This window comes from Anguilla anguilla, chromosome 19, assembly GCF_013347855.1.
Source record: "Anguilla anguilla isolate fAngAng1 chromosome 19, fAngAng1.pri, whole genome shotgun sequence".
NCBI lineage: Eukaryota > Metazoa > Chordata > Actinopteri > Anguilliformes > Anguillidae > Anguilla > Anguilla anguilla.
The window spans coordinates 18,090,289-18,117,718 of record NC_049219.1 but is presented as its reverse complement, the minus strand read 5'-3'; the positions used below and the strand labels follow the sequence as shown (position 1 = coordinate 18,117,718).

General features: G+C 45.6%; 4 protein-coding genes across 7 annotated transcripts in view; 2 read left to right on the top strand and 2 right to left on the bottom strand.

Moving 5' to 3' along the window:
• The window catches only part of mettl25 (methyltransferase like 25), an 11,585-nt gene extending 11,525 nt beyond the window's left edge, over positions 1-60 (top strand). Inside the window, exon 13 of the mRNA XM_035402244.1 lies at positions 1-60. This exon is cut by the window's left edge and continues 961 nt beyond it. The gene's annotated coding sequence lies outside the window, so the exon portion shown is untranslated.
• A 2,212-nt stretch (positions 61-2,272) lies between these two features.
• Positions 2,273-10,699, bottom strand: irak3 (interleukin-1 receptor-associated kinase 3). 4 transcript variants are annotated; one of them, XM_035401818.1, is made up of 13 exons: positions 9,795-10,699; positions 9,091-9,273; positions 8,613-8,665; positions 8,435-8,498; positions 7,790-7,941; positions 7,609-7,673; positions 7,152-7,266; positions 5,879-5,997; positions 4,921-5,119; positions 4,233-4,295; positions 3,950-4,117; positions 3,443-3,812; positions 2,273-2,490 (listed from the first exon to the last, which is right to left on the bottom strand). In XM_035401818.1, exons 2-13 carry the CDS (start codon positions 9,128-9,130, stop codon positions 2,354-2,356), a joined length of 1,545 nt encoding a protein of 514 aa, XP_035257709.1. In that variant the 5' UTR covers positions 9,131-9,273; positions 9,795-10,699; the 3' UTR covers positions 2,273-2,353. The 4 variants fall into 4 exon arrangements, with proteins under 4 accessions (XP_035257709.1, XP_035257706.1, XP_035257707.1 ...); XM_035401815.1 differs by lacking the exon at positions 9,795-10,699 and adding an exon at positions 9,558-9,780; XM_035401816.1 differs by lacking the exon at positions 9,795-10,699 and adding an exon at positions 9,558-9,780 and having other exon boundaries at positions 5,879-5,994.
• A 2,389-nt stretch (positions 10,700-13,088) lies between these two features.
• Positions 13,089-17,678, bottom strand: b2m (beta-2-microglobulin). The gene is made up of 4 exons (XM_035401810.1): positions 17,451-17,678; positions 15,695-15,967; positions 14,374-14,407; positions 13,089-13,800 (listed from the first exon to the last, which is right to left on the bottom strand). Exons 1-3 carry the CDS (start codon positions 17,512-17,514, stop codon positions 14,394-14,396), a joined length of 351 nt encoding a protein of 116 aa, XP_035257701.1. The 5' UTR covers positions 17,515-17,678; the 3' UTR covers positions 13,089-13,800; positions 14,374-14,393.
• A 763-nt stretch (positions 17,679-18,441) lies between these two features.
• Positions 18,442-24,097, top strand: tmbim4 (transmembrane BAX inhibitor motif containing 4). The gene is made up of 7 exons (XM_035401808.1): positions 18,442-18,668; positions 19,300-19,408; positions 19,798-19,903; positions 20,230-20,263; positions 21,551-21,668; positions 21,892-21,937; positions 22,613-24,097. The coding sequence occupies exons 1-7, from the start codon at positions 18,578-18,580 to the stop codon at positions 22,817-22,819; spliced, it is 711 nt and encodes a 236-aa protein (XP_035257699.1). The 5' UTR covers positions 18,442-18,577; the 3' UTR covers positions 22,820-24,097.
• The last annotated feature ends 3,333 nt before the right edge of the window (positions 24,098-27,430 follow it).

Genomic DNA, 27,430 nt, shown 5'->3' with positions numbered 1-27,430 from the left:
TTTTTATTTGTATCAATCCTAAATACTGCACATTAAATATTCTCATCACTGAAAACTCAATAGATCCAGTAGTTTTCAGACATTAATCTTGATAAATGACTGTTTTTGAGAAGGGGTGGTGAATGGTGATAATGAGTGAGTGGAAGAAAGAATGAATGTTTTATTATTCTATTCAGAATCGTGGAGAACAGTGGAGTTGGCACACACGCACACGCATGTGTGTGTGTGTGTGTGTGTGTGAGCAACAGTGAGTAGGAGTGTGCGTGTGTGCGTGTGTGTGAGCAACAGTGAGTAGGAGTGTGTGTGTGTGAGAGCAACAGTGAGTAGGAGTGTCTGTGTGTGTTTGAGAGAGAGAGAGAGAGAGAGAGAGAGAGAGAGAGAGAGAGAGAGTGTGTGTGGGGGATAAACAAAGTGAACTACAAGAGATTCTTCAGGTTGAGTTCTGTTAGTAGAACAAGGGGACAAATGGAAATGAGCAAAAGGTAGATTCCATACAGGCATTAGGAAGAATTTTTTCACACACAGAGTAGTCAAAAAAAAGTACATGACCTCCTGAAGACCAGACACAACACATCCATCGGCCTGTGGACGGTCACAAAAGCTTTGGGGACGCTTGGCAGAAAATCTGGCATGGCTCGGTGAGGTTATAATTTAATCACTCAGTGTTTTACAACCATAATTGAATAAAACACATGGCTTATAAATCCCTACATTTACTTATTTATTATCTTATTTCTGCTTCAGCACTGCTCCTTTGACCCAAGAAAAGAACCCAGGGCTTCGTTGCAGCAAGCCGAAACATGGATGGCTTCTAGCGACACGTTTGCTGACGTTCTATTCACTGATGAATCGACTGTCGTCATTCAGCGTTTTTCTACACGCTCCTGCAGAAAAGCAGGAACTGCAAGTAACGTGAAGCCAGTTCCTCCCCTCGAAGTTCACGTTTGGGGCAGGATATCACGCCAGGGTCCAGGACCGTTGTTCATTTTTTGAGGGTAGGTTGTGTGCGGTCTTACTGTTGTGAATGCTCTCCGCTCAGTTACTGTTCATGACTAACCCATGTAAACCCACTACCCCAGGCACCATGGGCCGCAGCTTCTATGAGGAACACGTCATAAAAGGGAAAGTTGGACCATATATCAGAGAAGGTTTTGTGAGCCCAACAAACCTGGAACAACTACCGAACACAGGTCTGATAAGGTACAATTCTCATTATGTAACGGTTGTTCATAACCACCAACACATTCAAGTCCAGTTCACACAGTAAGCATAGGCTAGGTCAGAAAGTGATGGTATGTCAAACTGGGAGGCATCAAGATAACAATACAAGTGCAATAAATGTAAGTGCTGGATGGAGATGCAGGTGTTTAGCCTTCCCTGACTGTATTCTAAATTTGAATCTGTATGTCTAGATCTCTGTACATGAGTCCGATTGAGCAGGTTTGGCTAGCGATGAAGGAGTATGTGAACCATGAAGCCAAACCCACAAGCAAAGCAGAGCTCATAATGGCCATTGAAACATTCTGGATTCACAAGCTGACCACAGACCTCTGCAACGGATACATTAACGATCTGGTCTCGCACTGAGCGGGGAAGTGTGAGGTGGATCGACCGGAACGTGGGCATTTATAATGAGCGAGGAGCGCATGATATGTATCCTGCTGTGGCAGCGATTTACCTGCAGTGTCTATGGTCTTTTGTTATTGTTGATAAAGTTATTCTCCAGTTTTACTCATGGTAGGTCAATTAAGAGCTGTTGTGCATTGGAGGCCATATGGGTTTCTGCAACTCCTTCCACCTCTTCAGTTCTGCACCCTCATGTGGGTGATTGTGAGAAGTCACTGTAAACAAGGTGACTGTAGATCTATTCACGCCCTCCTGTGCTTCTTATTAAATGCTGCCCTCTCGTGGTGAAATTCAATAACTGCATTATCTGCTTAACGAACATCCAACTTCACTGAACGAGCGCTTCTTATTAAATGCTGCCCTCTCGTGGTGAAATTCTATAACTGCATTACCTGCTCAAATATGGCTCAATTCTAAGGCAAAATGGAGAAATGAGCACAACTACTGACCACTACTCAACGGCCCTCTAGTGGTGAAATTCTGTAACTGCCTTTTTAATAAAATGACTTCATATCTTGGTTTAGAGTTCACAGAAGTGATTGTGTGAGAGTGTGTGTGAGTGTGAGTAGAAGGCTATGAAGTGAAAACCGCTCACATGCTAGTCCTGTGCTGGGGCAAGATTTGGGAATAAAGGGGGAAACATGTCCAATGTATTATTACTTTTTTATCAAAAGATTTCTTACACACTTGTTTTACACATCATGCCTTGAAGCACTTTCATTCAATGTCAGTCTGTCTTCATGGACAGGAGCTCCTCCGTGTCGATCAAGCCTTTGTTGTACAACTGAATTTTGTCCAGGAACCTCTCCTTGGCCGAATTTCGCACATGATCACGCTGTTTGAGGGACCGGTGTGCTGACTGATCTGAGGAGGGGAAGACAGACAGAGAACTGTGAGACAGCAGCAGCTACCCCTGAACCCTGGTCTGTAGCAGCGTAACTATAAGAGGGGTATCTACCCCTGAACCCTGGTCTGTAGCAGCGTAACTGTAAGAGGGGTATCTACCCCTGAACCCTGGTCTGTAGCAGTGTAACTATAAGAGGGGTATCTACCCCTGAACCCTGGTCTGTAGCAGCGTAACTGTAAGAGGGGTATCTACCCCTGAACCCTGGTCTGTAGCAGCGTAACTGTAAGAGGGGTATCTACCCCTGAACCCTGGTCTGTAGCAGCGTAACTATAAGAGGGGTATCTACCCCTGAACCCTGGTCTGTAGCAGCGTAACTATAAGAGGGGTATCTACCCCTGAACCCTGGTCTGTAGCAGCGTAACTGTAAGAGGGGTATCTACCCCTGAACCCTGGTCTGTAGCAGTGTAACTATAAGAGGGGTATCTACCCCTGAACCCTGGTCTGTAGCAGTGTAACTGTAAGAGGGGTATCTACCCCTGAACCCTGGTCTGTAGCAGCGTAACTGTAAGAGGGGTATCTACCCCTGAACCTTGGTCTGTAGCAGTGTAACTGTAAGAGGGGTATCTACCCCTGAACCCTGGTCTGTAGCAGCGTAACTATAAGAGGGGTATCTACCCCCGAACCCTGGTCTGTAGCAGCGTAACTGTAAGAGGGGTATCTACCCCTGAACCCTGGTCTGTAGCAGCGTAACTGTAAGAGGGGTATCTACCCCTGAACCCTGGTCTGTAGCAGCGTAACTATAAGAGGGGTATCTACCCCTGAACCCTGGTCTGTAGCAGGTGTGAAGCATACCTTTGTGGCCGTGTGACTGCGCAGGTGTGGTGTGTGACTGCGTAGGTGTGAGTGTAGCTGTGAGAATGCGTGACTGAGCAGGTGTGTGTGACTGCGCAGGTGTGGTGCGTACTCTACCTGTGGGTGCCGGCGCCTGCGCAGCTGAGAAGCCGTTGGAGATGCAGTCCTCACACTCCTGTCCGTCCTCGGCTGTGCAGCTGCACTGCACCGGCCAGCTGCTGTACAGGTCACAGGGCCAGTTCTGCCCCGCCCCTCTGCTGACATCACTCAGGAAGGTGACCTCTGATTGGCTGCACTCACAGGGCCCTGGCTGCGGAGCGGGGCAGGGGGCAGGGCTCTGGGGTTCGTTGTGCTCCTCGGGCAGGCTGTGGGGGGCCCCGGGCCCCTGCTGAGGGCCCAGGACGGCAGGCCAGTCCTCCAGGGGTTGAGGGAGATCGTCTGGGGGAGGGACCGGCAGCGGCAGCAGCTGGCTGAGCACCTCCAGGACCTGGAGCCCGGGGGGCGGAGCCACAGCGTCACTCAAAATCTACTCATTCAGTAGTGAACCCAGTTCCTTGTCTGTGTGTCTGTCACTCTTAACAGGCCTACATTACCCACAACCCCCCTGTGCCAGGCTGCACTCACCCTGTGCATGCCGGGCCGGGTTTTGGCGCGGCTGGCGGCGCAGTCCAGGGCGAGGCCGAAGAGGCGGAGCGCGACGGCGTGAGGCCAGGATCCCGCCCCCACGTCCAGGTGAGACAGACAGACGTCTGTGCCCCCGCTCTCCTCAACTTCTCTGCACAACATCTCTCTCTGGGGGGGTAAGGCAGGTCTAAATAAGTGTCATTAAAATGCAAATGGCTTCATTAAAAGTCCCCAAAAGAGTGTTTAGGGAAGCGTTTGGGAAACACGGCGGTGACGACATTACCAGCTGGACGTGTTTGGGGTTCTCAAGCTCCGGCTTCAGTCCAGTCAGAGTCTCCATCATCACCTGCACGCAAAAGCACATCCACGTCAGTCCTGGGGTGCACTTTATAGCGTGGTTCCCCTGCATGATCTCAGAGGGAAACTCAGCGCACACCACCACCACTGTGCAGCGCATGGCAGCCATTTTGTGCCCTTTATCACACAGGGAGGGAAATGACCAGGCCCCCCCCCTCCCTGTGATAAGTGCCATTTGACCTTTAATGGCCACAGTGAGTCAGGCCTCCGTTTGACATACGTAGACACTTTTTGGAGATAGAGGCCTTCGATGATTTTCGGAGGGCTAGGTTGTGAGAATATTGAGGGAAACCGCTAATTTAGACAAAACAGTGAGAGCCCTGATTACAGCTGAGAGAGCTGATCCTGAATCAGTTCCTGTGGGTTTGCAGTATATGGGGAGAGCCCTGGATATAGCCAGGGTAGCTGATCCTGAATCAGTTCCTGTGGGTTTGCAGTATATGGGGAGAGCCCTGGATATAGCCAGGGTAGCTGATCCTGAATCAGTTCCTGTGGGTTTGCAGTATATGGGGAGAGCCCTGGATATAGCCAGGGTAGCTGATCCTGAATCAGTTCCTGTGGGTTTGCAGTATATGGGGAGAGCCCTGGTTAACCCCGGATCAGCTGTCACTCACCACCCCTAGGCTGTACACATCCAGCGCGGTGGAGAGCTTGCCGTCGCGGATGTATTCCTCCGGCAGGTATCCCAGGGTTCCCCGGGGCCCGGTATCCAGGGTGATGGTGCAGCTCTGAGTGACAGGGAGGTGTCTCAGACGGGCCTGCCCAAAATCGGACAGTTTGGGCTGCAGCTGCTCGTCCAGCAGTATGTTCTGACTGAGGAAAAACACCATGACATCACACATTACATTACATTACATTACAGGCATTTAGCAGATGCTCTTATCCAGAGCAACGTACAACAAGTGCAACAGTTCAAGGTGCAGAGGTGCAAAAGAAACACACTAGAGTGAAGTAAAGATCGTAGTGCCAGAAGTGACCACATAGATCAGGACTCCCATCCTGTAGGGTAACCTGTTCAGCAAACAAACAAACAATCCTGCCAAGTACAAACTAGCACTGAAATCACATTTGCCTAATCAGAATCAGACAAAAACAATCCTGCCAAATAAAAACTAACGTGATCGCATTAGCCTAACTAGGTACATTGAGCTAAACTATAGGCTAGGGAGGGGTGGGGAGAGGTGCAGCCTGAAGAGATGAGTCTTTAGTCTGTGTTTGAAGGTAGTCCGATTCTCTGCTGTTCTGACCGCCGCGGGGAGGTCATTCCACCAGCGAGGGGCCAGGACAGACAGCAGACGCGAGCGGGAAGTACAGACACGAAGAGGGGGAGGTGCCAAGCGTCCAGAGGTGGCAGGTGACACAACACACCACAATGACATCACATGACACGACACCACACCACACCACACCACAGATCAGACATTACCTTTATAATTGTGACACATTACAGGCCTTAATGCTTAATTCCCATTGTGTTTGTGTTGACTGTTCACATTCACTGTTTGACACACACAGACCCGCTGAATGAGCAGCACAGGATGGTGGGCGGAGCCTGAGGTGTCTCGGGGTTACCTGGTCAGGTTCGCACAGATGACGCCGCAGGGCGGGGCTGTGTGCAGGTAAGCCACACCCCTCGCCGTGCCTTTGATGATGTTCAGCCGGTCCTGCCAGGACAAGGACACGCCCCCCTGCTGGGAAACAGCACAGTGCTGACCCTGGATCAGTGTTAACCTGGCTACGTCCCAAGCCCTGACCCTGGATCAGTGTTAACCTGGCTACGTCCCAAGCCCTGACCCTGGATCAGTGTTAACATGACCACGTCCCAAGCCCTGACCCTGGATCAGTGTTAACCTGGCTATGTCCCAAGCCCTGACCCTGGATCAGTGTTAACATGACTACGTCCCAAGCCCTGACCCTGGATCAGTGTTGACCTGGCTATGTCCCAAGCCCTGACCCTGGATCAGTGTTGACCTGGCTATGTCCCAAGCCCTGACCCTGGATCAGTGTTGACCTGGCTATGTCCCAAGCCCTGACCCTGGATCAGTGTTAACCTGGCTATGTCCCAAGCCCTGACCCTGGATCAGTGTTGACCTGGCTACATCCCAAGCCCTTCCCTTTAGAGCGGACAGGGAACGCTGGCTCCAGATCAGCACTCTGATTGGCTATATGAACACAGGCTCTGATGCTTGGGAAACAGACTCAGGGAAACGGTCCGTTTGGCCATCCCAAACGCTTATTGGGGCAGTTCACCCAGAAATGAAGCTGAGGGGTGCGTCCCATTACCCTTCACTCCTCACCCCCTTTCCCCCACTACCACTCGTCTGCCACCTGGAAGTGTGTGGAACTTCCCCTTTAAAAGCATTTTGGAAATCCAGGAAGAGTCTTGTAAAAATGGGACATACCAGTGAGAACAGATCAGTCTTCCCTGTAAAGAGGGTATGTACCTGGGGGTGTTTAGAACATCCAAATCAACACTGTCTCCTAGCACTTCAGCATTTATATTATTTTTTCCGCATGCACTTGCTGCATACAGTCATAGCGTCTCCTTGCCTGTAGGCTGTGGCTGTAATTTTCCTGCTGATTGTGGATCCTTTGCTTTGCTTGATTTGCTCTCTGTACAGCACGGCTGAGATCTGGCTGTTTCATCTGCAGCCTCAGCTTTAACTCTTTAGGGTGTGGGGTCACAAATGTGTGACTGAACATTCTAACGCTGATGTAACAGTCACAGCTGGTGACTGAAAGCAGTGGAGTTCCAGAACACTGATTTAGAATTTTTGAAAAAGCATTCCAAACAAACCTGCTCTTCAGAGGGTTCAGGGAACCAGGACTGCATGTGGAGGCTCACCTGCTCGTGCAGCTGATGGAAGAGCGAGCCTCTGGGAAGGAAAGGGGTCACCAGGCAGTACCTGTCCCCTTCCAAAAAGCAGCCCCACAACTCCAGGATGTTCGGATGCTGTTTGCTGAGTAGGCAGAAGCAGACGAGACCATATTGCAGTAAATCCACACTAAATAAAAAAACACACAGGGTATAATGTGATGGTCATTTGAATGGCAGTCTCAGCACGGAGGAAGCGTCTGCATGTTCTCCAGGCCTGACTGAAGCCCACGGGCCTGTGGTCCCTGTATTCACAAACCCAACCAGCCACAGCGCACTGCACACAGTATTTTCAAAGTGACTTGGCTCAGCTGCGCCTGGTTAGATGAGAATCAGGCGTGTTTAACACCACCAGCATGTTACGGGCACCTTCAGGGTTTCTCCGGTGATAATCTCTCATCTGGCCAGAGTCACAGGACCAACTTACTGGTGCAGAACTTCCATTTCTGTCCTGAATGCGTTCCAAAGTTTCTTCCAAGAGGCATTCTTCTCCTGTGTAGGAGGCCAAAGAGGCAGATAACTTTCAAAATCAAACTCCAAAGCAAACATTAGCCATATTATTAAAGTGGAAATAGCTGTAAACAAGCACCTTCTGAAAAAGTGAATACCTGCTTAAACAGTTTAACTGAAAACGTCTGGTCTCCTTTAGTGCCTTTGTACACCTCGGAAAAGGCGCTCTCCCAAATCCTCGAGTTCTGGTGGAAGTTGTGAGTTCCCTCTTTGACGTCCCGATACGTGATGGTGTCTTTCAGGGGACATCCTGAGGAGTGAGCGGAGTGTAACAGTCATTAACGTCCCCCGGCTACGCAGGACAAAAACTAAACCAGGGAACTACACTACCCAGCAATCACAGGACCACCCATTATCCTCCACTTCCCTATAGAAAACAGGTGCCTGGCCATAGACTTTTACACAAGCTCTGCTTTCCTTATTTACGGTTTATTTGTGCTGCATTACCTTTTCTCTGTTTTCTGCAACATACACCATCTTATGCGCATTATGTTTTTGTGACCGTGATCTTCAGGGAACATTACATGCATGTTTGGTATACAGGGCTGGTATAAGTGGGGAGAATGGTGGAAATAATTCTACTGGGCCAAAACCCGGGGAGCGGGTATCGGCATTATTTGCATTACGTCAATGTGCATTGCCGAGTGTTAAATCTTTAAATTAAATCTTTCAGGGGGTCCAGAAGTCCTGCCTACTCCCCTGCATTGGCTGAACTGCAACAGCAGACCGGATTGAAGCGGTACCTTGGCTGGCGGCGCAGGGAGAATAGCGCAGCTGCTCGTGCCGTGACTCGCCATCAGAGCGCTTCTGGGGACAGACAGCAGCACAAAGGTAGGAAAACTGCACAGGTCATTCGTAACGAACTCACGCGCTCCTGCGTACTCATGATTGGAAAAGGCTGCGTAAATCTTTGCGTCATACCTGGAAAACGTGTGCACAATGCGACGGCCATTCTGTTGGCACGGGCTTAAAACCTGAAAACACAAACCATGCTCATCTTACAACACGTGCCTTACACGGCAACCATGGCAACATTTATAGTGTAAAGTTCTGGCACTCTGTCACGGTTGGGCTGCCAGACTTTATTCAGGAAGCGTTTAAGGTCGGGAAACAGAAGTGAAAAAGTAATCGCCGAACAAGAGAACGTACAGGCCAAAACACAAAAGGAGGAAGTCCTTCACACGTTGGTTTATTTAAGTATATATACAATAAATGGATGAAAACAAATCGTTTATCTGTTTTCATCCATTTTCCAATACTATTTTGAACAAGAATGCCATTTTACATAATTGTATTCCTGTTTAGCACGTCGGTCAACTTTTTTCTTGCATTAAAGGCACTGCGAATAAAGTTGTTATGATGAATATGTTACGTTCGGAAGCAGGGGGAGTCCACCCACCTCCTGTCCTCAATACGTCGAGCGCCCTCTCGTGGCCCATGTCCTTCAGGACCCGGAGTAGGTCTCCCACGGTTTTGTTCTTCTGGGCCCAGGACCAGAGCAGCTCGCCGGTCGGGCTCTTGCCCGCGGCCTCTAACCTCTCAGTCTGACGCAGTTCTGACCAGTTGGGCAAAATACGCGCGGCTGGCAAGACGTGAAATGGCATCAGAGCACTCTCCGCGAACACCAAGCGAAACATTTGCTGCCTCCTTTTTGTTTTGTTTTTTTAACAACACAATGGCTAAAAAATGAAATGCGTTTTTACCTTTAACTCCGCATTACCATATTTATGTTTATTACAGAAATGAGGTTAGCAACAACTTCAATAAAAACAACCTACATTATTCAAATCAGTATAACGGACCGCAATTTGATGGACCATTAGATTACTAAGAAAGAAAAAAACTTGAAATCAAACTATATCTTACCCAAATCTCTCCACCCTAGGCTGCCGTCACCACCATCGATTATTTTACAAACCATCTCCATGAGCGATGGTGGGACATCATATAAGAACACAGAGGAATCGGTATGTGATGCCATTGAGATCGTTACATTGAAGTTGTGACGGTGGAAATGTTTAACTCGCTCGTCAGATTGTCTATTGCATTAATCAGGAAATACCCAAGTCCCACCCACTTTAAACGAGAACCCCTTTAACTCACCAAATGCGGTTATGCTGTCATACTTAGATAGGCTTAGATAGAACAGCTTACAAAAACTTTCGCTTCCCAGCTGTCCCAAACGTGATTTTCAGTCTTGCGTTAGGTCGGATTTTCGATGACTCGGGTAAAAATGCTTTTTCTGAAACTCAAAAGGCTACCCAGACTCGCATGAATCCGACAAAATGTATCAAAATGTAATTACTTGGCTTGGAAACGAACCTTCGACAATGAAACTTTTTTTTTTGTAAAAACATTTTTAACATAATGGCTGTCAATTATCGACCGGGGTTGTTTGAGTCATTTTAAAGAAATAGCCTAGTACTGGATTCACTGTCTGGATTCACGGTCGTGTTCAGCATATTCAGGATGTCCAGCTACAGGCAGCTGTAAGTGAAAGTGAATGTGAACACTAAATGCCCACTTTGTCCTCTCTGCGGGAAGAGAGAGTTTCACTTTGCAGCGATCAAGTAGGAAAAAACAAAAGTAAATAATACAATTATTTAAATGTGCAGTTAGTGTAGTCTAAAGCCAGAGCATAGCGAATTGATTGTTTGGATTCAGATCCTGTTAAATCTGACCATCAATTGAGAACCCAAGGCTAGCATTCTGCCCCCTGAGATGCAATTTAATGGATTAAAAAAACAGTGCACAGTTAGGTCTATTGAAAACAAACAGTTCTAAGGACTTGTATCAGAAGGCAGGACTCGAGTTTCCTGGATAACTGAGCCGAGTAAAACCCGGAACAGCTCTTAAAAAAACTAAAAATAAATAAAATTATACCTCAGTCCGTGTTCCAGATTTGGGAGGGTTCCGGGTTTTATTCGGCGCCGTTATCCAGGTACACTGTAACTCAATCCTGCTTCCTGATACGGGCCTGCTGAACGGCTTCATTGTGTACAGTAGAATTGATTCAACGGGACTCTACCCTGTTGTAAAACACACAAACGCACTGCACAAAAACAACTAACGGAACTTTAAACAATCTGCGGCAATACCTGTGTGTACTGCACTCGCACAAATTATGGAAGCAATGCATAGTTTGATGATTAATGCAATATTTCCCAATCATTTCTCTTTTTGCCACAATCAGTGTAATATTTAGTAAATGTAATAATAAAATAAAACAAAAAATAAGAAATGATTAGCATTTGTGTCAAACAAGTAATAATCATTGCACTTTCCAATACATTATGTATTAGTTCATGCCTGTATAAATGAGCAGTGTAATGTATTTTACTGTTGGAAATTTTATGATCAGTTTGAACCTCTATTTCTTTGTCCAGTATTTTTAAGAATAAAATGTTAATATTCATGCAAAGAAAATACAGTATTTATTTTATTGCTTGTATGCTTTATTTCAAATTACTGATAGTCATCACATAACATGACCACTCGTAGTCAAGAAGAACACTGCTTTGAATACATTTTTACAGATCAAGATGGTGCAGAGAAACAACAACAGAAGAAAGGGCACAGAATAAACTTCCTTCAGCAGTTTTTCCTTAATTTCTGCAGTACTGTATAAACTTACCTTCAGTTTTAAATTACCTGCTTTATAAAATCTTTTAACAGCTGATTAAATCCCTTTTATTCATTTTTTTAATTAAATAAAATATTAGTGTTCAATATTTATATTTTTACAGAGCAGCATGTTTTCCATGTTCTCCAGCAGATGGCAGTATCACACAATTTTCAAACATGTTCCTTTTCAGCGGAAAATGAAAGTTAAGATTAAAAAAAGGGAAACTCCAGGGTCGTTGTTACCATGTAACATTTAACACGGTTTTGTTAGTGAGAACATAAAATCATAAATGAGATTAGGGAACAACTCATCACTTCTTTACTAGTGAGGGGTTAACGTCATAATCGGCGCAGACGACAGAATGGAATAGCCGTTCTAAAGTTCGTTCGACGCCATTTTAGTTCATCAAAGGGAAACGCACATTAAATTCTAGTACAAGTAGATTCCTTTGTATTCACACCCAAAAGCACAATGTTCAGTGCGGTAAACCGCACGAGCTCGAGTTTTGCATGACGTATTTGTTAAGAGCAGGCTTTAAGCGAATAGCAGGAAATGTGTGGGTCCGATGACCTATTAAAACCGAAAGTCAAATAACTATTTTTCCGAGTCATTCTGCCACTCCTGCTGCCTCTTCAAAGCTAGGAACTGAGCCTATTTTTCAGCAAAGGTGCAAAAATGACAGGGAATGTGAATGCCGCCATTTTAATATCCCTTTGAGTTGTGCAGGAGTTCTCTGTAGTTTAAACTTCTAAATACGGCGGTTAATATGTGTAACCTAATGGTTAGGGGGACACATATAGTAGTGGAAAATTAGTCTAATCATTTTATGTCCATCGTGACAATAATCTGTTTCATAAAAATGTGGTCAATATTTTTTTAAACAAATGTATGCTCATCTGATCACAATAAATATATGCCCTTTTTTTATTATTGTTTGAAAGGAATAGGAAACGAAAGGTCTGTGGACAATTAACAGCTGAAAGTTTTCAGTAAGAAGTGTGAATGTGTTTCAGCATTGTGGAGATTATTCTGTATTGGTGCATGGTACAGACAGCAGAGGTCATGAGTCCTTTATCTATTTCCAGCACAGGGCATCTAGCTGTAGGTCTCTATGACCGCATGGGCTGTTATTATTGTTTTTAAAACTTACTCCGTTGATACCGTCAGGAATTTTACATAAAGATTCAGGGGAGGAGTTTTTATGTCATCTCTGGACAATGATCCCAAACAGGCTGCACCTGTTCTACAAGTTTACACCTGCACTTTCATGGGTTACCTGCCCCGGGTTTGGCTAACTTCTGTGTTCCGTTGCCATGGAGATGCTGCAGGACACCCAAACTATGGTTTGTGGGTGACACCAAACCTGGCATGGCCTTCAGCATTAGTTTGGCCCGTGAAAGCCGTGGTGATTAATTAACCATCTTAAAAATCTACGTGAATAGGTGAGAAAAAGACCTCCCAAATGCTATAAAATTGTCCCTGGTGTAGAACCAAGGGCCCAATGGCTGGGACTCTTTCACACCTGACCACAACCTGTTCAGCAGGACAATGCTGCAGCCAACACTTTCATAACCATATCCCCATCTGCACATATTAAAACACAAACATTAAAACAATGTGTCATCCTGACAGTGTTTTGTGCTTATGAAATTATTTCTAAAAACAAAATAAATGTAGCTAGGATATTTACTATCCCTAGTTGGACTGATACAATGATTAAATTCTTAAAATTAAAAATGAATGGCAAAAAATAAAAATCTAATTGGAACACACAGTGTTTAAGAAATTTTATTTATTGTATTTATTTCATAGTACAAATACAGAACTATTGACTTTCTATTGATTTATTTTCAACAGAAACAAATGAGCCATTGATATTGCATTCCCTTAAAGCACGAAGCAGGCGGAAGTTTTAGTTCGTAGTCCTAAAACCTGAAAGTAAGTTTGCATTTGAGCCAACAGGTTTTTCCATGTTTCTAGCCAGACAATCACAAAATAAATTACACCAAAATAGTGCTAGAACAGAACAAATATAGTGCATAAGGTTTTTGTTGTTGTTGTTTAACGTCACTTTTGACATATCACATATATATTTTTTGAGGCATTGTTGAGACATTTGTCTTTGAAATACAAATTTGATAAGATTCCTTTTGTTAAGTACTTGGATGATTGCTCAAATGCAGTCAAGAAAATCAACGAGAGCGTTTATCAGTATTCACAGGGCTGGCATACCATTTCAGCACTCTTCCACTTATCAGCATTTTCTGTCTGAAAGAGCGAGTGAAAGCAGAGCTTTCTGCAACGAGTCAACATTTATACAGAAAATAAAAGAGTTTGAAGTAAAATGACAGGATTGGATTGCATTAATCTGATTATAGAAAATCCACTTCTATTTTAGAGACAGGTTTGTGTTTGAATAGTAATTTCATGATTTCCAAGAGTAGCAGACATGGTAAAATTTGTGGTTCCAGGCTGTTCTGGATCCTGTGGTAGGAGGCAAGAAAATGTACATTAATTTCTTCAGAAGATCTACAATAATTGAATAACTTTAAATAATTTTCCAAACCAATAGTAAACAGACCCACAAATCTTAAGGTGCATCACTTAATTATTCTTATGTACATAATCAGAGTAAATAAAATGGGACTAAACAACATAAACATATTCTTTAAAAAGGTGACCAACATTTTTTAAAATTCAAATTAACATACATATGTTAGGAAGTAATGCCTTCGCTGGAGAATTATGCTATTTTGCTGCAAATCTTTACTAAAGTCACTCTACAGTGTCAACACAAATGTGGAGGTAAATAGAAAGGAATTTTCACTTGGAAGTTAAGTCATCAGTATTGTGTTCCTTGGATGAACGAATGAATGAATAAATGAATGAATGAATGAATGAATGAATGAACTGTTTCACAGCGACCTACAGGAGAATGTGACTGGATAAACAACACTTACCTATCAAGTTTAATTCTACTATTATACTAGTACAGCACAGACCTGCAGAAATGCAATGAATATTCAGGAGTAATTAACAGGGAGGGCTTGCGCTCACCACTTCGGTTCTCCTCGGGATTACATGTCAGGCTCTGGAAAGAACAGACATACAAAAAATGAGTTAGCTGAGCATGAACAGTCAGGAAATGTGGAGAACATTATTTATACACATCTTTTGTTTTTCTAGTTTATACTGCCTAATCTCCATTTTCCCCTTTTCTTAACTGCTACTTTGTTCATGGGGCGACATATCTCAGGAGGTAAGACTGATTGTCTGGCAGTCGGAGGGTTGCCGGTTCAAACCCCGCCCTGGGCGTGCCGAAGTGTCCTTGAGCAAGACACCTAACCCCTAACCCCTAACTGCTCTGGCGAATGAGAGGCATCAATTGTAAAGCACTTTGGATAAAAGCGCTATATAAATGCAGTCCATTTACCATTCATATTTTGGCTTTGTACTTTCATTTGAAAACTGCTCAGAAAACAATGTACGAGAACAGATTTATAAATAAAGATTACCGATTATTGCTGTTATTGTGCCGAGTATTATTACCATACGCACAACAAGCAGAACTACACTCTCACCGTGTCACAAAAGGTGTGCTCAGGTCTGGAGGGGCCATTCAGATTAAACAGCCCCTCCCTACAGTGAGAGCTGCTCACAAACCACTTCAGGAGCACTTCCCTGTCAATCAACCGCCATGCCAATCAACCGCCACAGAACATCAAGCTGCTTCACCACCGCTGTTATAGCGGAGGAGTAAAGGTAAATGGAGTCGGGCGTCACTCTACGAAAGCAGGTGCGCTCCAACCCCAGGGATAATACTACATCCCCCAATTCCCCCTTCTACCTACTATGCCACTTAAGGATGCATTTCAGCTTTGTGCAATGTCTCCGGCTACAGGCCATTACTTACTTTTTACTTCCTGGTGCATTGTTGCACTATGCTTTGTAACGTAAGCTATTTGACACCTGAATTTCCCTCGGGATTAATAAAGTACTTATCTATCTATCTATAGCACGCGATAGCTCGGTGTTGCCCAGCCGTATTGAAGGTACTTGTCCATAAGCAGTGGCTTTGATTAAGCGTGTGCGCTCGTGGTTAACAGTGCGCGGTAATGTGAGCGTGCGCGCTAGGTGGCTAACAGTGCGCGGTAATGTGAGCGTGCGCGCTAGGTGGCTAACAGTGCGCGGTAATGTGAGCGTGCGCGCTAGGTGGCTAACAGTGCGCGGTAATGTGAGCGTGCGCGCTAGGTGGCTAACAGTGCGCGGTAATGTGAGCGTGCGCGCTAGGTGGCTAACAGTGCGCGGTAATGTGAGCGTGCGCGCTAGGTGGCTAACGGTGCACGGTAATGTGGTACTTCGGGGGGGGGACACGCACCCCAGCTGTAGGGTTTCGTAATGCCTTGGTGCTGCACTCTGCAGGCGTACTTCTCCCCGGCCTTAGGAGTGAAGGGGACGCTCTTGGTCAGGTGGAACTGCCAGGACTGCTCGAAGGCCAGGTCGGTCTGTGTGGCGCCCGGCATCTCCACATTGTCCTTCAGCAAGGTGATCTTGATGTCAGGGGGGTGGAAGTTGCTCACGTAGCACAGCAGAATGTTGGGCTGGTCGAACTGCCCAGGCAGCTTGCTGTACACCTGCACCTTCGGAGCGCCTGGGACAGGGCAGACAAACCCGGGGTCAACACCGCTTCACTGGGTTTATTCAGCTGCATCAGGCGTGTCCGGTGTGGGTGCAGGTTTTTGATTTAGTCTACCACTACGACATCCGATTGTACGGATTAACTAATCACGGTCTTCAATCAAGACTTCGATAAGTAGAGTCAGGTGCTTTAATGTAGGGCTGAAACAGAAATCTGTACCCACACCGGCCCTTTTGGGATCAGATTGTACATCCGTGACCTATACATCAATTCACACTTCAAAAACAGAAAACAACTAGGTTAATCCACCGTCACAGTTTTGTGCTTCAAAAAAAAAAAAAAAAAAAAAACATTAAAAAAAATTCTGACCCAACTGCAGGACCTAGTGATGGCACTAGGTCCAACTGAAATTTTAAAAATAAGCTATATAAGTTCTGTTGATGGGACCGCCTGGACAAGGTTCAGACAAATATGGTTCGTGCACTTCTAACAAAGAGAGGGTGTGTGTACATAAAATGTTAAACAACTTATGTACAAATTCTTAACACAGTGCGCTATTAAAATTCACAATACTTTTTCCATAATAGTTTCTGCTGCAATTCTGTACACATAAAACAATCTTATCATCCCCCCAAAAAGAATTCCTGCTTTTCATATTTTTAGGTTTTTAGCTGAATCCGGGCGAAAAACCCCTTTGTTCAACTGCGTTGTTCGCAGGGCGTTTCAACAGTTCCGTGTATACTTACCGACCAGCAGTTGGCAGTACAAACGACCTGCCTCAGAAACTTGGCTTTGCCAACGCTTGAAAACGAAACTATGATTCTGGAGGGGAATTCTTGACACTAAAAAACAATGCTGGTGTCGTTGTCATGTTTCGACCAAACCCAACCTCCTTGGACGCAAGTTTGGACGCAAGATTTAATCACTTTAATCGCACCAATAATGAGAAATCATCGGTTTCAGCAACAGTACACAAAACTAATTTTTATAAACATGATAACCATATTTGTTATGTTTACAAAACTTAATTTTATGTATGCTTCGCATGATCACAAACAAAAATATTCAGTTCAAATTACAGGATAACAATGTTTCACGCGCGCGCGAGTTCCAAAATAGCTCATCAATCCTGGCATTTATGTGTCATTTTTTATTACTTTAACATTGTCTAGCATATCATAACTTCAAATATGAAAAATCACATTACAGATAGATCTATGTAAAGAAAAATCTTGAAAAAAATGTTTTTTTTAAATACGGGAAATGTTAAGTTTCGCTTTCATATTAGCTTAATTGTAATATAGGCCTATTGGGGATACTGTAAAAACTGACAAATAAAAAAGCAACAAATGATAACTAGCTATTCAGCATGTTTACATATACATGTCGTTCGATTAACTTTGTTGTTTATATAGAGACATGAATAAACTAAAATAAGACATGCTTTTATAGATCACAAAAAACGTCCAGACGCTTATTTAATAAAGACACTTACTGTGAATTGAGTTGACGCCGACCAGCAGGACGGCCAGGCAAAACGAAGTGAGAATCGAATTCATTTTGTTTTCTGACCAGTAAGCTGACGTCCGGTAAAGAAAACAACGGCAGTTTGTCTCACACTCAGCTTCAGCGCAATTTGTTAACGGAAACTGCCAGGCGATGAAGCTTTATCGAGCGATACCACGCCTGCTGAAATTTCACAACCAATCAGAAAACACGCTGCACCGTTGTCAGGCAGATGTGATGCCTTCAGGTTGTTCTTCGCTACCTCCTGATGCTTTATACAGCCTGAAATGAAGTGATCAGAAGGACTTGGCACGTATTGCGTCTCTGAACCCACACCCTCAGCCGGCCCGAGGAGGATGGGCATACCCATCAGACTGGTTCCTTCGGAAGTTTTCTTCCGTTCCAGGGAGAATTCCTTGCCAGTCTCACCATTGGCTTTGCTTTGTGGGGGTCTGGCTCAGGGCATACCCTGAAGCATATCATGAACAGTTGTTTAAAAAATGTGATGTACACACAAAATCTGACGGACTGATTAAAGCTGAAAAATGAAATAGATTAGTCGTGTCCCTTGAGTAGGGACTGAACAAACAGTTGCTGGGTAGGGTGACAGACCTGCAAATTTCACACTGACCCACTCCACAGCTCTCGGTTCAGAAATTCATAGGAGCTCCGTCATAGCTAGCCAAATGGAAAGAGGATTCCTGCTACATGCTTTGTCTGAATCAGTGCGCTTGCCTACTATTGGTTACACAAGATGCATACAAGTTGTATAGGACCTATATACTCTATAGTAGGCACGTGTGCTGACTTGGACAATCCCGAGATAAGTGGGGTTGCCCCTAAGGGAGGGAAATCTAGTGGGGGAACTGGAGCAGAAAGTGTTGAGGCTGAAGTTTGTGCTCTTGCTTTTATTTCGAATTTTCCTTCCCTTTTAAGCAACGGAAGTCATTTTCTATAGCGCTTTATTATGACAAGTTTCACCCAGTCATCACGTGCACTGTCGTCAACAAGGCGGAAGGGATATCAAAGCAGTTGTCTCAGTGAGCTAAGCATAACTGAAAGTGTTTGCTAACTTCAACCTCACAAAATCAAATTGTCTGAATTTCACTGGCCGTCATGGCAACAGAGAAATATCCTCGATCTTCAATTGAAGATGATTTTAACTATGGCACAAACGTCGCGACGGCAAGTGTGCAGATTCGTATGGGTAAGACCACAGGCTATCTTGATGACGTCGAAACAATAATGGTCTTGCTAGCGAGCTAACGTTAGTTTCGGATTATCGTGTTTTCCTACCTAGCGATAACAAGTATGCTAGCCAATTTAGGTTATTTATTAGATTTAATGGCTTGTCGTCAGCTAAGTATGTGACCGGCTAGCAAGCCTCGTGAAATATGGTACTGGCAATGTATGTGTTTAATTGTAGTTAGCTATGTTTATTGGGAATCATTGCCTTTAACTGATCACGAAGCCGTAAAGAGCTCCCCAACGTTAAAAATTAACGAGAAACAAAACAATGTGCTGGCTATAATATGAATATCAAACCCGCTAGTTTAACGATTCTTGTGCATCCGATCATGTGGGGTTTAATTTAGATTTTATTTGCAATACGAATCTTTAGTTAGAAGAAAATGATCATACATTGTTGTATTAGTTTCGGGCCCTCCAGAAGTGTCGTGGTCGGTTACAGAAACAATTACATGTTTGTTTGTTTTTTCCTGTTAGTAAGCTGGACTCAAACGTTTATTTAATTTGGCTAGTATTTCACCTCTCGTCCCACATCACACAAAATCAACAACAAACATGTCTCTGACTGTCTCCCGTTTTGTGCTGGCCAGATTTTCTGCGCAAGGTCTACACCATACTGTCACTGCAGATTATCCTGACAACTGCAACGTCTGCCCTGTTCATGTTCTGCGACACCATAAAGGACTTCGTGCACGCAAGGTAAAGCCGTTACTTGGCTTCAGGAACATTATTCAAAATGGCACTTCGGTGGATTGTGTGATAGACACAGTTGAGCATGGTTTGGTTCTCTGCTCAAGAGAATGCTGCTTCACTGCCACGGTCATGGCATGCGTTGCAAAGATGACGTCTGAGTGAATGGGGGAAGCCAGCGGGGGATTGTGTTGTAATGCTTGTTGCGCATATTTTGTAGATGCATTCTGCAGTTAGTGTGTGTTCACAAGATGGGAATAGATAACAGGTTTGCTACACAAAACCAAAACCCAACATTTCCTATAATCAACATTTCCTTAAAACCACAGACCTAACTTCTGAGCCCAGATTAAAGTGTGATTTGATTCTAATAACGGGCGATGATGCCGTTTCCACAGCCCTGCCCTGGTGTTGGTGTCAGCGATCGGCTCGCTGGGTCTGATCTTCGCACTGGCCGTGTATCGCCATCAGCATCCAGTCAACCTGTACCTGCTTCTGGCCTTCGTGAGTGACCTGTGTGCGGTGTGCCCTGTGTGCAGAGTGCCCTGTGTGCGGTGTGCCCTGTGCCCTGTGTGTGGTGTGCCCTGTGCCCTGTGTGTGGTGTGACCTGTGTCCTGTGTGTGGTGTGCCCTGTGCCCTGTGTGTGGTGTGGTGTGCCCTGTGCCCTGTGTGTGGCATGCCCTGTGTGTGGTGTGACCTGTGCCCTGTGTGTGGCGTGCCCTGTGCCCTGTGTGTGGCGTGCCCTGTGTGTGTTTATGCAGAAACCCTGGCCTGGGGAGTCTCCTTCATTTCACAGCACAGTCTCTTATGTGTGCATACTTCTCTTTCAGACCCTCGTGGAAGCCGTCTCTGTTGCCACAGCAGGTGAGTGTGCTCTGTGAGGCTCTTACGCCAGTGAGAGACGGAAACTGTGATTTCCCTGTGAGAGACGGAAACTGTGATTTCCCTGTGATTCGCACCTGGTGTCTTCACCTGCGTGTTGGCTGGTGAGGGGGAGTGGCTCTTTGATGTGCAGGTTAGCCGCTGTGTCCTGGCAAACCTGGCTGAAGTTATGGCTGCAGGTTTCCCTCATCACACACATTTGGATAGGACCTGGCAAACTGGAATTACCAGTCTGGTTTCATGCTGCTTTCGCTACCTAACTAGCTCAGACTTTAAAATTAGAGTATATTTATATTTTTATGGTATTGTAATAACTGTTCTTCGCAAAAGTCAATGAAACCTGTTTAATTTAAGAAATGACTGTTGGAATGTTAGTTTCTCTCTCTTTATCCCACATTTTTATTCGGTGTTCTCGCCTAGTGCAGTCAGTACCCGGCTGGAGAGCTTTCTTTTCAGGGCTTGAGGAATGGTTTTCTTTTGAGATTTTTATTTTTAGCCCAATGTACGCGACAAGGAAGAAATGTAGAAATCTATACCGATTAATTTTTTGTCATGGGTGGCCATATGGAAAACCTGGAGGAATCAGATCCAGGGGCTGGGGTCGCTAGGCTCAGGGCTGAGTGTGCCTGCTATAGGCTGCTGGGAAACCTGGATTGTTTCAAACGTACATGGGGGCTTGGGGGGGGAGGGGGGTGCTGTGTACGGTTGAAGATAATGGGGAGTTGTCTTTTGCCTTTTGAAACGATTTCCCTTTTTTTTTTCTTTGGGTTAGTGTTGTATTTGGGGTGTTGGGTTTTTCTTGTGTTTAAATTTGTGATTATCTTTTCTAAGTTTCTGGTTTTGTGTTTTTGTATTAAATGGGCAGTGATGTTTTGTTGTAGTGGGTTAGAACTCATCTCTCTTTCTCTTTTGCTTTCTCTTTCTATCTCTCTGTGCGTGCCATACGTGCATGTGTGTGCGTGTGTGTATATGTGTGTATGTGTGTGTGTATATGTATATGTATATATGTGTGTGTGTATGTATATGTGTATGTGTGTGTGTGTGTATGTGTGTGTGTGTGTGTATATGTGTGTGTGTGTGTGTATGTATATGTGTGTGTGTGTATGTATGTGTGTGTATGTGTATGTGTGTGTGTGTGTGTGTGTGTATATATGTGTATATGTGTGTGTGTGTGTGTGTATGTATATATGTGTGTGTGTGTGTGTGTATGTATATGTGTGTGTGTGTGTGTATATGTGTGTGTGTGTGTGTGTATGTTTGCACACACAGTGACTTTCTATGAGTACTCTGTGGTGCTGCAGGCCTTTGGGCTGACGGCTGCTGTGTTCCTGGGACTCACCGCCTACACCTTCCAGTCCAAGAGAGACTTCAGCAAGCTGGGAGCTGGGTAACGTCCCCCCGTCCCCCCAGGCTCTGTGTCCTGATGTATAGCCAGCTGGCCGTTAGCTTACTGATTATTCGATTCAGTATAAACCGAGTGTCTAGTTCCTAGACAATTCTGTCAAGGTGGAACTTTAGGTGGGTTGTGGGATGCCCCCCTCTCCCCAAAATGTGGATATGGACCCAAGCCAACTCAAAACCGAAAGTGACACGCATTTTTTTTTTTCCAGACTCTTTGCCTGCCTGTGGATTCTCATCATTACCAGCTTCATGAGTGTAAGTACAGCTGTGCTCCACTGTGCTAAGAACCCGTCCTGTAAAGCTTCAGCGCTGCTGACCTTTAGCGCTGCTCTCCGTTAGCGCTGCTCTACATTAGCACCGCTGTTCGTTAGCACCGCTCTCCGTTAGCGCTGCTCTCCGTTAGCCCTGCTCTCCGTTAGCGCTGCTGTCCGTTAGCGCTGCTCTACATTAGCACCGCTCTCCGTTAGCCCTGCTCTCCGTTAGCGCTGCTCTACATTAGCACCGCTGTTCGTTAGCACCGCTCTCCGTTAGCGCTGCTCTCCGTTAGCGCTGCTGTCCGTTAGCGCTGCTCTCCATTAGCGCCGCTGTTCGTTAGCGCTGCTGTCCGTTAGCACTGCTCTCCATTAGCGCTGCTGTTCGTTAGGGCTGCTCTCCGTTAGCGCTGCTGTTCGTTAGGGCTGCTCTCCGTTAGCGCTGCTCTCCATTAGCGCTGCTCTCCGTTAGCCCTGCTCTCCGTTAGCCCTGCTCTCCGTTAGCCCTGCTGTCCGTTAGCGCTGCTCTCCATTAGCGCCTCTCTCCGTTAGCGCTGCGCTTAGCGTGTGAGCACAGGAGAGCCTCTCTAAAGTTCAGGGGTGCCAGGAGTGTGCCCGGGCCGTTTGGAGGGCTTGTGTGGATTGTGACATGTGTCTCTGTGTGGCCCCCCCCCCCCAGCTGTTCTTCCACAACGAGACGGTGGAGCTGGTGTTTGCCGGAGCCGGGGCCCTGCTCTTCTGCGGCTTCATCATCTACGACACCCACCTGCTGATGCACCAGCTGTCCCCCGAGGAGCACATCCTGGCCTCCATCAACCTCTACCTGGACATCGTCAACCTCTTCCTGCACATCCTGCGCATCCTGGACGCCATGAAGAAGAACTGAGTACCTGCACCGCCCTCTGCTGGTCACACGAGGGAGCACGCCTGGGTCAAATACGTGCCTGAAATGCTTTTGAATCCTTCAGGTTAGGGTAAAGTTTGGAACTTGTACGAAAGAAGGGTTCTTTTCTGAGTATTCGTGAAAATAGCCGTTTATTTAATGATGTCTGTATTCTGCAGTGATTGTACTGCCGTCTAAAGGGTTTTAAAGTATTTCAAATTATTATTTGACCCAGATGCGGATGTGATGTCATGAAATTTTGATTTGGGGGGGGGGGGTGGGGGTAGTGCTGTCCCTTTATTTTATTGTGAAAGTAATCTTTATTTCTCCTAAATCCGCTTGAGTCTGATCTCCGTATTACATCTGTTGTGATTTCCAGTGTGAAAAAATAAATGTTTAATTGTTGAGGGTGGAGGAGTTTTAAAAAAAATTAAAAAAAAACTGTAAATATATTTTCTTTTAAATATATTATCTTTTTCCTGATGATTATATAACTCCTCAAAAAGTTTTGTTTATGACTGGCTGAAATTTCATGGATTTTTTAAACTTACATTTGCTGAGTGTGCAAATGCGCTTCTTAAGATGGATGGACTAGGAGAGGCCTGGTCCTGCTGTGGGTTTAGCTCTTCAGGAGACTGCGCCCACTCTGCTCTTACTGCACCCGCTCTGCTCTTACTGTGCGTTTCCCTTCCGAGGCTGTGCCAGGAGTTTGTCTGAAGAAGCACAGGGGTCCAAAATGAGTGTGCTGTGGAATGTAAAATGTAGAAATTGCCTTTTTCATAGTCACTACACAGCAGACTGCAGTAAAGTCAAAAACATAGCGGAGAGTGAAGACTAGTACTGAGAGAGGAGCTTGGGATCCTAGCGTAATGGGGGGGGGGGGGGGGGGGGGCATGTTCCTTAAAGTGACTGTGTAGCCGAATATTGAGAGATAAATTGTCATTAAGGGATGTTTGCCTGTTTTTTTGTTTTTTTTTGAATACTTATTATCAAGACCGCAAGTGCAATATTAATTAAAATGTCCAGAAATAGTGTAGTTGCACGTGTATGTGGAGAGCACCCAGTCCTGTATGTGAGCTCAGTGTGTGTGTGTTTGTAAAATTAAACGTCCTCTCTGCGGTTTAAGGGTCGGAGTAGGGCAGGGAGGGCTGTATGTGTCTCACTGTGGAATCTAAAAGAAAATAAAATGTATTAATTGAAGTGTAGAAAACACAGCTTTGAGTTCAATTGTTTTTAGTGACAGTGCGTATTAAAAGTGATTAAAGAAAAAAAAAACCCTCATATGGACCCTGTGTGAACCCTTCTGGCTGTGGGAGACTTAATTCCATAAATATGTAAATGATTTTTTTTACACGTAGCTGTTCAGTCTCAGCCTTTCACAGTGTAAGTAAAGCAGGACTTTTACTCACAGGTCAGGTTCAGTTGTAGTCAGTTAAAGTTGTTCAAGGGTATAACAGCAGTACCTCACCTGGGGATTGAGCAGAATGGGCAAAGTTCTCAAAACTAGCTCGGGTACTATTCTGCTGGACTTTGCAGGGGGCTAACAGTCCCTCAAGAAAGCGAACATCAAACAAATTATCAGAACCACGTGTTAGGCACACAATAAACACTAGATGGCGCACTTTAATTGTTTTACGCCACAAACTTGAAAAATCTTTCAGGTGGTTATGGGGCCCAGATGTTCGCATTGTAACTAAAGTAGCCCTGCCACTGCTGCGGTAAACACATGCTGTTGTATTTGAGGAGATTTGGAAGTGTTCTTTGTGACTCAAGTCCTCCTGTAGACATGTAGATTTAGCACAATGCGCAAGAGAAAGGAAATTAACGGTGCAACTGTTTTAAAACATTCTAACAGTGTAACACAGCAGCACCCGGGGTGCCGTAAACATCAGTTTACTGTAAATTCTGCGTTACGGCCCGCGTTTTTCACAGATTACATCATCCCTCCAAATCTGAGATCAGAGGAAGCTCGGCACTGAGGCCGTGAAGGGAGGCCATTTTATGGAATTAAGAAAATGCCACCCACCTGTCAGCTTCACTCTCCCCTCTAACCGGCTTTCCATTTAATTAATGTTCCCTTTGATCTTTACAGGAAATAGTTGTGCTTCAATAAATACCAGTTTAAAGACTTTTTTAAATGCGAGTTTTATAAAATGTTGATTGTTATAAATGCCGCAAAATACTCAATATTCTTTTTGAATCTCTGTTTTCCACTCTGTTTGGAATCTGAAGGCTGTGCAGTGGTCATTCAGAAGAACAAAGAATGCATGTAGCAGTTTGGAAGAGGTTTCCATCAGGATTTCACATGCAAACAAACAGGTTTTCTCACATTGTCTTGCAGGAGGAAGGAGCACGTATGCCTTCCTCCAAAATTACACATTTGAGGAAAAGATGGCGTGACTCTGGCTGCCGGGGTGTCCCGTATCCGGACTGTGGACGTGTCGTTTTCCTCCTGAATGAAGCAGTCGGAAAGGGACTGAAGCTGGAAGCTTTTGTGCAAGCATAACAAATTAAGGGAAAGGCCCTCTTATTTTAGCCTCCGCGACATGCTTTGATGCGCCCCGCGAAAGGGCCGCGCTATGGGGAGGAACCGCCTCCGTTTCTCTCGGCAAGACGCAGTCAAGCCCAATTACTCAATGTGTACTTTATGTAAAGACGGGCTATTTTCAAACTGTCTGCGCCATCCGTCAGACAGCGGAGCTAAAGAGCGGCCCGTAATTACTTCGCTTCCTGCAGCCGAGCAGCGCGCGCACCCTTCGGCCCGGGTGACTGCACATTCTGAATATAGGGGAAGTAGACGGAGGCCCGCGCTCTTAAATGACTGGAATCGCAATCCCTTCGGTCGACACAATTTATTGACAGACGGGTTTGGGCTAACGCCGTTACCAATGCCATTCATCATTTTCTGACAAAGAAGCGTTTATATCGGCCTACCAGTATTTCGCCCAGGGCGTGTCGAAGTGTCCTTGAGCAAGACACCTAACCCCTAACCCCTAACTGCTCTGGCGAATGAGAGGCATCAATTGTAAAGCGCTTTGGATAAAAGCGCTATATAAATGCAGTCCATTTACCATCCATTTAACAAGAAAACCTTAACCCTTTAAGGTGTAAAATCACATAACCTATGTGTTAGAATCTTCTTACCTGAACATTCTAATGCTGATGTAACAATCTCTACTGGCAATTTAAAGCAATGGAGTTCTAGAACACTGACTTAAAATTTTGAGAAAACCAGCAAGCCACTATGTCTCAAATCCACCTGCTTGCTCTCTGACACACCACAGCCCACCATTTCCAACTTCAACCATTAAAAAACTAACAGCATGAGATCATGTTTATTTTTCATTTAATCTGAACTGCCCTTGCTTCTCCATTTCCTCCCTAATTGGCCCAGCCTTGGCATGCTCAGTGCGGACCTTATTAAAGGGGCTGGCAGGGTAAGGTTCAGGTAGGGATAGTTTGGCAGTGTGGGAGTGGGGGGGTTGGGGGTTGGGGTTTAGAGGTTTCTGTGGAGTATGGGGGATTTAGGCCTGTTGATGGGGAAATGTTCTAGACGCGCACAAGGAAAGTTCTCATGTTGTGTTTTTCCACTATGATTTTGTGTTTTTGGAGCTCACAATCACCTACTGCTAAGATCATTAGCAGGGCCGAATGCCCACACACACATGCATACACACCCACACACGGACACACACACCCACCGACCCACACGCACACACACACACCCACCCACCCACACGCACACTCACATGCACACACACACACATGCATACACTCACACACACCCACACAGACACACACACCCACCCACCCACACGCACACTCACATGCACACACCCACACACACACCCACCGACCCACACACCCACCCACCCACACGCACACGCACATGCACACTCACACACACACACACGCACACACGCACACACAGACCCACCTACCGACCCACCCACACGCACACGCACATGCACACTCACACACACACACACGCACACACGCACACACACACCCACCCACCCACACGCACACTCACATGCACACACCCACACACACACCCACCGACCCACACACCCACCCACCCACACGCACACTCACATGCACACACCCACACACACACCCACCGACCCACACGCACACTCACACACACACACACACACACATGCATACACTCACACACACCCACACAGACACACACACCCACCCACCCACACGCACACGCACATGCACACTCACACACACACACACGCACACACGCACACACAGACACACACACCCACCCACCCACACGCACACGCACACTCACACTCACACACACACACACGCACACACAGACCCACCCACCGACCCACACACACACACACATGCACACCCACACCGACTCACGCACACACACATCACATTTATGAAGCATGTCTTTGAAACCACAAAATGACAGGTTCTGTTTTTTTTTTTTAAACTTCATCTGCAGATGACTGTTGCCAGCTGTCTAATTAAGGAAGAATTTCAGTTCAGTGCTTCACTGACTCACCAGATTACATGGATGACGTCTGATACAGCACCCACATCATCAAACTGACTGGAAAGAACCAACGGAAAGGCCAGTGCGCCAGACAG

What these genes read in the sequence shown, in the direction of transcription:
- irak3 (XM_035401815.1), bottom strand. Translation starts at nt 9,672, where the DNA reads ATGGCATCACATACCGATTCCTCTGTGTTCTTATATGATGTCCCACCA. An exon ending in ATTGTGCACACGTTTTCCAG is followed by an intron (nt 8,499 to 8,612) that starts GTATGACGCAAA and finishes GTCTGTCCCCAG; the next exon opens with AAGCGCTCTGATGGCGAGTC. An exon ending in CAGTTAAACTGTTTAAGCAG is followed by an intron (nt 7,674 to 7,789) that starts GTATTCACTTTT and finishes CCTCCTACACAG; the next exon opens with GAGAAGAATGCCTCTTGGAA.
- tmbim4 (XM_035401808.1), top strand. Translation starts at nt 18,578, where the DNA reads ATGGCAACAGAGAAATATCCTCGATCTTCAATTGAAGATGATTTTAAC. An exon ending in TTCAGCAAGCTGGGAGCTGG is followed by an intron (nt 21,669 to 21,891) that starts GTAACGTCCCCC and finishes TTTTTTTTCCAG; the next exon opens with ACTCTTTGCCTGCCTGTGGA. An exon ending in TCATTACCAGCTTCATGAGT is followed by an intron (nt 21,938 to 22,612) that starts GTAAGTACAGCT and finishes CCCCCCCCCCAG; the next exon opens with CTGTTCTTCCACAACGAGAC.
- b2m (XM_035401810.1), bottom strand. Translation starts at nt 17,514, where the DNA reads ATGAATTCGATTCTCACTTCGTTTTGCCTGGCCGTCCTGCTGGTCGGC. An exon ending in CGGCGTCAACTCAATTCACA is followed by an intron (nt 15,968 to 17,450) that starts GTAAGTGTCTTT and finishes GCCCTGTCCCAG; the next exon opens with GCGCTCCGAAGGTGCAGGTG.